General features: G+C 43.7%; 1 protein-coding gene across 3 annotated transcripts in view; it reads left to right on the forward strand.

Annotated features, from left to right (window-relative positions):
- MTSS1 (metastasis suppressor 1) overlaps positions 1 to 7,907 on the forward strand; it is a 125,562-nt gene that overhangs the window by 115,215 nt on the left and 2,440 nt on the right. The window contains exons 11-13 of one of the 3 annotated variants that reach the window (XM_010576927.1): positions 4,228 to 4,422; positions 6,537 to 6,701; positions 7,050 to 7,209. In XM_010576927.1, coding sequence (XP_010575229.1) covers positions 4,228 to 4,422; positions 6,537 to 6,701; positions 7,050 to 7,209 — 520 coding nt within the window. Of the gene's footprint in view, positions 1 to 4,227; positions 4,423 to 6,536; positions 6,702 to 7,046; positions 7,210 to 7,907 lie in introns of all 3 variants that reach the window. The other 2 variants (XM_010576926.1, XM_010576928.1) reach the window with 2 other exon arrangements.

Below are 7,907 nucleotides of genomic sequence, written 5' to 3' on the forward strand. Positions count from 1 at the left end.
AGCACTCAAAAGTTTGGAGACTTTTTGCCCAAGCAGTAACTGTGCAGTTTCTGTTTTCAGCCCCTCATGTACTTTCTGCTAAGAAATGAAGGGTGGTCTGTGCTTTCCACACCAGGGTCCAACTGTTCAAGACTGTTTCTGCAGTCTGATCCAGGCAGCCTTTGACCTGCTGCCACTTGAGTTTTCTTTACATTTTTCCTTCAGAAGTTCAGTATTCTGCCTCCCTCTCCATCATTTTCTCACTGTTGTAATCCTTTTTTAGCAAGACCAGAGCCTCCCCTTCCCTGTGCCGTGCAAGTTTCTCAAGAGAAAAGGAGACCATGTTTCCCTACCCTACTACCTTTTGCATTTCTTTCAACTACCAAGGTGTTTTCCCCATGACATGTTGGTTCATCCTTTGTCTAGCTTTGCCTGCTTAAAATGGCCACACTAAGTTAGTGGGAGGGTCTGTCCTTTCATCTTTTTTCCACCTTAGAGTCACTTTATTGCAAAAATAATTTCACCACTTCCAATCTTTTTTTCCCCATACGCCAAGTAAATCGAACAATTCTTTGCATCTTCGGAATTTGCATTTTTGGCCTTTTTCCATCTATTTGCTACATCTGGCTTTGTTGTTTGTAAACCTCATTTATGATTAATTTCTACCATTACTTGACGTAATCTCATGAAGTTTCTGGCTTTGTAAACAGGAATAGTCTATCAGATGTAAACTCCAAATTCTCACTTGTCATCATTGGGACATCTGCAGAAAACAAGGTAGCATGATACCCTATTTGGAATTCAGACCCTTCACTGTCTGTCCTGCCATGTGCAGAGTATGCAGACCCAAGAGGGTCTTTCAGGCCATAAGCATGAGGTTTCAGAAAGCATTTTCTGAAATTATATTTTTCTCTTTTTTTTTTTTCCTGGCCAAAGTGTAACACTACTGTGACTTGTTCTCATGGGGAGTCTGAAACAGTTTCTTTTGCTGAGCTACCTGGAATGTCGGGCAGAACTCTGGAGTTTTAGTGTAAAAGCTAATTTTCTATAATGTATTTTTCTCGAAGGATAGAAGAAATAGGTTCATCTCCGTTTAGTGTACTGTAGTTATGTCTGATGACAGAGTCAACTGCAGCTTATATTTGTCGGTATTCTTATTTTTAGAGGCTTTTCTCCTGTAAAAGAAGTTGCATTAAATCAACAATGTGACAAGTTGCACAAAACATCAAGCCACTGCATCATTGGGTACCCCACTGCATACTTTTCACTTCTCTCCTTAACACCTATGTGTCATTTGTTGCAGTTTCTTCTGATCTTACGTTCACCTCAACTCTTACTGCACTTCGAATATGAGCCTTGTTAGCTGAGCTTACTTTGTACCCTAAACACATTTGACAGATCACCCAGAGATCTGATCTCATGTCAGCATAAGATGGGATATGCGTTATTTCTATAAAATAATCCACCACATTACATGCTTTTTTTACTTTTTAACAGCCTTTGCAAAGTTTCATTTAAATCCACAGTTTGCTAATAAGCTCAAGATGCTGATTTCGTATTGGCTTCTCAGCAGCCCCAGTAGTCTTCACCAAAATCCTTATGGTGATGGTGTTCCATCTCGGGAGACTGACATCTCCTTTTACCTAGGCAATTAGCTATACATTCCTTATACGTAGCTTCTGGTGAGCAATGAGGCAACTTCTGGGTGTTAGCAGTAATTACTCCTCTACAGTGCCTCTTATCCAGCTATCTTTTTATTGCAGGTTCACCCCAAGATCTCATCTAAGGTTAACTGATGAAATTTTATTTCAGATGAGATTTCGCTTCCTCTTCAAAATGTCATTCCTTGAAATCTGAGGCTTTGCTACACAAACTTGATACAAGGGCGCATTCTCTCTGCCGTCATAAAATATAATGCTAGGGATATCCTTAGATGGACTTGCTTCACAGGTCTCAGACTACCAAAGGATAAATTAGTCTTGCTAGTGTTGAATTTCCTGACAGTCAATAGAGCTCAGTACTGCCCTGAGAACTTTGCCAGTATTCTTGACCATTTCCAAGGACTCAGCTGGACCTGCACGCACAGCCCTGCTGGGGGGGATGCCACTTTCAAGGGGGAGATGTACAACAGCATTGTAGTTGATAAAATGGTCCACATGGTTATTCACCTTGGCCTGCCTGTAGGTGAATTACGTGCTGTTGCAAAGGTCTTACAGCAGCAAATGTACACAAAGGCATGCACTGAAAATTGGAAGAGAAGTTCCTAGCTAGGAGCAAACTGTTTGACGTGTTTGATGGACACTCTGTGTCCTGCATTTTCCTTCACTCTATCCAAGCCCCTGATTATTTTCTGTCTCTGCTGTTAAGAGAAAGTGGGTGGCAAGCACATGCCACCACTTACACACTCAGCAGAGTACATGTACCTTCACATTGGCTGCTGGGCAGAAAAGTTTGAGTGCTTTTGGTGTATGCATACTACCTCCAGAGGCACATGCATACCGATAATGCACTTTGGAAACCTCCAGTTTTGGTAAGTATCACTTCTTTCTTTGTTCCATAATACTTGAACTCAGATGAGCTTTTCACAAGTGCTTTTGCAGATCAGACTACCCGAGAACTTGTGAATGTAAGTGATGTTTGCTGCTCCATGTTTTAAATCTAAACTTTGTGTCTTTGAAGTACTGATGATCTGCTTTTCTGTATAAATCAGTTGTCTCAGTATATTGCATGTTGGGACCATAGGTGTCCTCAGCTCCCTCAGCTTCTTGCTCTGAGGCAGCTGACAGAATTGAGACGCTGAAATTGCAATGAGGAGTTGAGATTGCTGCCTCGATTCCCTCATTCTCAAGCAGTGTGGCAAGTTCTCGCACTAAGCAAATGGCTTATTTTGTTTCTCATAGATTTCCTGAACATTAGCAATGGTTTTGAGCAGTTTCTAATTGATTTTTAAAACCCTAACCCTTTGCTCTCTCATCCTTCCCTCTCTCCTGTGTGTGTCTCTGTGTATGTGCTTTTTGTCTTTTTTTTTGTTTGTGTTTTTTTTTTTTCTTTCTTTTTTGGTGGCTTGTGTATTCTTTCCCTGCGTTGCGGTGCTGTTTTATGCTGCAGAATTCGTCCAGCTCTGCCTCTTCAGAAGCCTCTGAAACCTGCCAGTCAGTGAGCGAGTGCAGTTCCCCCACCTCAGTCAGCTCAGGCTCCACCATGGGGGCTTGGGCCTCCACAGATAAGGTGAAAAACTTCATCTCAAAGACATACAAACCTACTAGCTCGTTATCCAAACCCAGCAACATTTGGACAAAAAAAAAAAAAGCCGTGCATGGGACGCAGCCAGGATTCTTCTCTGTGAAGATGAGAATAGGAACTGTTGCACGCTCCCTTAGAAATGAATCTGAATAAACCACAGCAACACTTGCCTTTAAACCAGCTGCTAGGGGGAAGCTACAAATTGGGCATTTTACAGAGGTAATTTTCTAAGAAAAGCTCATCGTCCACCTTTTCTACTCAAAGAGATTGTGGAACGCTGCCCAAACCCAGCTGGTTGCCTAACAAAGAGCATCTTGCCCAGATTGTACTGTTTGTGCCTTCTCCCCTCTCTCCCATTAGGTAGCACACATTACACTGAGCAATTGGGGTTTGGTTTTGACCAAAACAAAAAGGAAAACAAAACGCACATGGTTGGAATAAATTACAGGGGATACACTCTGCATCGAGGGAGGAAGTGATAGCGGTCTCCATTCTCATCTGGTAAATCCTTGCTGTTGGTTTTTTCTTTTTTTTTTCTTCCATGTCATCCATCACACAGCCAGAACACGTCATGTTTGAAGGCTGTATGCTTTTCCTCTCTGTCCAGCTACATAGAATAAACGCCACCAATGCAAACACTTCTAGTATTGGAAATGTTTTGTTTCTATGTCCACAGTCTGCAGGGTACTTAAATTGCAAAGGCTTTTTCACAGTGTGCTGCTTTCATGGACAGAAGGCAAAGCTGCTCAGCCTGGAGACAATGACTGCTAGATTGATGTCTGAAATTTGTTATACCAAATAACAATTTTCAAGCAATCTGACTTCTGAACCAAGCATTGTATCAATTTTCTGTTGTTTATTTGCAGCAAAGCTAAGATTTTTCTTTCTTTTGTTTTAAGATACAGAAGTTTTCTCCCTAGAACATCAGAGTCGCAGTATATTTTCATATTCATTCTGTTTATATTAATTTCTCTGTTTTTGTTTGTTTATTTGTTTCGTTTCCAGTTGTCTAATGGGTTTTATCACTGTAGTTTATCAAGTGACCCATCCGTAGCTTCAGTTGGTGCAGGTCCTTTCCCTCATTTCCCGCCTGTCTCCCGCGCGTGGACTCGGGCTCCCTCAGCCCTCCTTCCAGACTACGTTCATTATTACACCATTGGGCCAGGCATGTTACCATCATCTAAGATCCCTAGCTGGAAGGTTTGTGTTCCTTTTGTTGTGGCAGTCCTCACCTCCTCATACCAACAGTGCGCACACGGCAGTTGTTGCTACCTTTCGATCCATGTAATTACTTGTTGATTTGCTCTGTTTAATATCACTCTGAATGGGCATTGCATGGTGATAATCAGAGAGCTAAAATCTGGTAGTCGATATTTCTGAATGACCTTGTCTATTCTGGCAACATACTAAAGCTGACAACGCCTAGGTAGGAAGGAGTAGCTTAACTCTGGGACGTTGGTGAAAGCACTCTGGGCTCTATTCAGCGAGAAAAGAGCTTGTTTAGCACTGTTCAAAGCACTCACTTGAGCAGGGAGCAGGGAAGTGCAGGCTTGACATCCACTTGGCTTAAGGAAACCATACATTGAACAACATGATGTTCTCACTGCGGCGGCTGTGCTTGGCCCCCACCTTGGCTGTAGGCAGGCATGCTCTTGTAGATCTAGCTGGAGTGGTTTAAGAAGGCACTCGTCACCAGGTGAACCTAAGTGATGACTGAAGCTATCCTAGCTTTACTGCCACAGACTGAAAGTGCTCACCCAGCTTGCTTTGCTGTCTAGGGTGAGACCACCGAAAAAGTCAGAGGGTAGTAACTTCTTTCAGTTGCTCCAGCTGGATCTGCAGGGATCTTCCTTGGCATCAGAATGCCTCTGCTCTGCCAGAGCCTTGACTCTCATCCCTGCCAGGCAGTTCCCCTGGGAGACACTGCCCCGGACCAAGGGGGGAGAAGGTCTCTTGTCTGTTGCCCTGAGTCTTCGCAAGGCTGGTGTGCAGTTGATAGCAGCTGCCCAGGTCTTAGATGCCTGTGGATGCATAGGCACCATAGGACCTTCTTATATGTGTAAATTGAGATACCTTGTTACAGATCCCCTAATCTCTCTCTCCAGCAGCTGGAGACTGTTGAGACATACAAACAGGGTGGCCACAGTGGTCCTGGGGCTTCAAGGTCATTAGTTGTGTCTGTGCTAGAAGCACTTTGCCAGTGTATTTCACAGCAAAACACTTACAGCAAAGACATAGCTGTTAAGGCCAAGCAGAGTTCTGTATGTGTTAATAAAACCAAAATACCTGTCTGCACAAGGGGCTTGTGTCAGTACAGCTGCCTTGCACTTCTCTCTCACTTGGACTGAGACACATGCCAGTAAAAAATCTGTAGTGTGGTCTTAGCCCATCATTATTTATCAGAAGGCTGTGCGGAGGCTGCCCGGCAGCCAGCTGCTGCCAGTGGTGAGGTGTCTGGCCCGTTCTCAGGCACAAGTTGTTTCTTCCAGTTTTATTTTTAAAGCACCCCTTGTCTTGGTGAGGGAAAACTCTCTTAGGGTTGGGCTTGCCCCTGCAGCAGCTCACATTTGGGGAGCTGCTGCTTAGCAGTGGTTCTGTGTCCCAGCACAAGTCACTGATCAATCCTGCTCTTTGTGTGCAACGTGTGGTTTCTGGACACCCTCAGGACTTTGCTTAATAGAGCCCTGAGTGAATATAGCCCTCATGGCCTGAGGAATTTCTGTTCCAAATTTGGCACCAGTAATTCAGAGTGAAGTTAGTCTTTCTTCAGTACAAATCAGTATTATAAACTGGATTTCAGCTAGTAAGTAAACTGAGAGATTACTCAGAGTAACTTGCTCCTGTAATATGTATCAAAAATCCGTTCAAGCCTAATTTTTCAGAATTGAAGACATGCATCACAGCACGTAATACTAGAACTTGTGTACATCTAGCACAGTTACATCGCTGATTGGACATTTATGTATGTGTTCTGCTGTGTGCCAGTGATTTTTGCATTTGAATTTCTGAAAATATAGGCTTTAACACAATGGAATTTCATTTAGAGAAAATAATAGTACTAAAATTTTAAATGTCTTCATATAAGAACACTTAGGTAGAATAGGAAATTTAGCTTCCCTTTCATAAAGGAGACAGGTTTTATAAGTGAAGGTTTTTAATATCCTCAAAATTAATTGATTTCTGGCCTTATTCAGAAAGGCATATCCAGTTTGATACATAATCTGTTGCATTAAAATTGCCCCTTTGCATAGTTTTATGTGTAATTAAAGCACAATTACTGATGAAAGCTATCACTAACAAGCATGTTTCCTTAGGACTGGGCCAAACCAGGCCCATACGATCAACCAATGGTGAACACATTGCAACGTCGCAAAGAAAAGCGCGAACCAGATCTCAACGGAGGAGCTCAGAGTGGGCCACCCGTGCCCCCTGAGGAGGCCCAGAGACCTCGGAGCATGACGGTGTCGGCTGCCACAAGGGTGAAGCTCTAATTTCAAATATGCTGTCTGTGCTAGCTCCTGCCAATACTTTTCGATTTGCTTTATGTTGGCACGTGTCTATCCGATAAGCAGTACTGGTGTGGTGGGGGTACGGTCAGTGGAAATCGTGTGGGCATGAGAGACTGTGCCATTGGGTATTGGCATTTGTAGAGCAACAGCATCCGAAGAAGTGTCTGTCTCTAAGACCTAGTAAATGGATGGACACAATCCTGTTGGGCTGTGATGGTGATGACTGGCTCTGCTTGGGAGGAGAGGCAGGTAGTAGTCAGTGAAGACTGACTAACCCTTTTAGACGTACTGAGTCTCTTTCCTGTGTGTAACCAGCAGGGTGAGGAGATGGAGGCCTGCGAGGAGCTGGCGCTCGCTCTGACAAGAGGGCTGCAGCTGGACACCCAGAGGAGCAGTCGGGATTCCTTGCAGTGCTCCAGCGGCTACAGCACCCAGACAACAACTCCGTGCTGTTCAGAGGACACGATCCCATCTCAAGGTACCCATCCAAGAGATGTTCTTTTTCAGAGCGTTCCCAACCTAGCCATCATACGCTCACCCCTTGGTGCCAGGGGGCTATATTCCAGTAGCTATCACTCACTGGCTTTGTAGTCAGCTGGGGAGAAAGGGGTGAACGTTGCTATTGTGAAGTTTTTTCCAGCTTGGAATGCAGCCTGGATTTATTAACAAAATAGAAACCTGGGTTGCTCCACAGTGTACTGAACGATTGTATTTTCTTGTGCATTACTAGAATGAGTTTTAGCTTAAGGATGCTGCCATTTTAAAGAAGATGCTAGAATTGTATTTCATGGGTTGAGTGGAATGACACTGGTATTGCATCATACACTTCTTGTGGTAGCAATGTCCTTTCAGAGCTATTGTCTTAGCAAATACACACTCATGAGCTTTGTTTTCTTGTTCTGTCAGTACTCTGAATCTGCTCTTGGTCTCCCTTTGTGACCTTTAATTTCCTACCTAAGCAGAAATTTTGTAATTGGAAAAAGAATCCATTGGAGACGTTAACTTGGGCATACCTGGGAAGCTGCAGTAAGGTGTTGGGTTTTGTACCCTGTTTCAGAACCAGCAGCAAGCTGGGAGGGACTGAGTTTGGTGTTTGCAGTTCAGCAGCCATATCATTTGCTCAGCTGAGATTAGTCATGCTGTGCAATCACAAGAGGCAGTAGGGCTTGTGGAGGG

Source organism: Haliaeetus leucocephalus, unplaced genomic scaffold (assembly GCF_000737465.1).
Source record: "Haliaeetus leucocephalus isolate CR32 unplaced genomic scaffold, Haliaeetus_leucocephalus-4.0 Scaffold555, whole genome shotgun sequence".
Classification (NCBI taxonomy): domain Eukaryota; kingdom Metazoa; phylum Chordata; class Aves; order Accipitriformes; family Accipitridae; genus Haliaeetus; species Haliaeetus leucocephalus.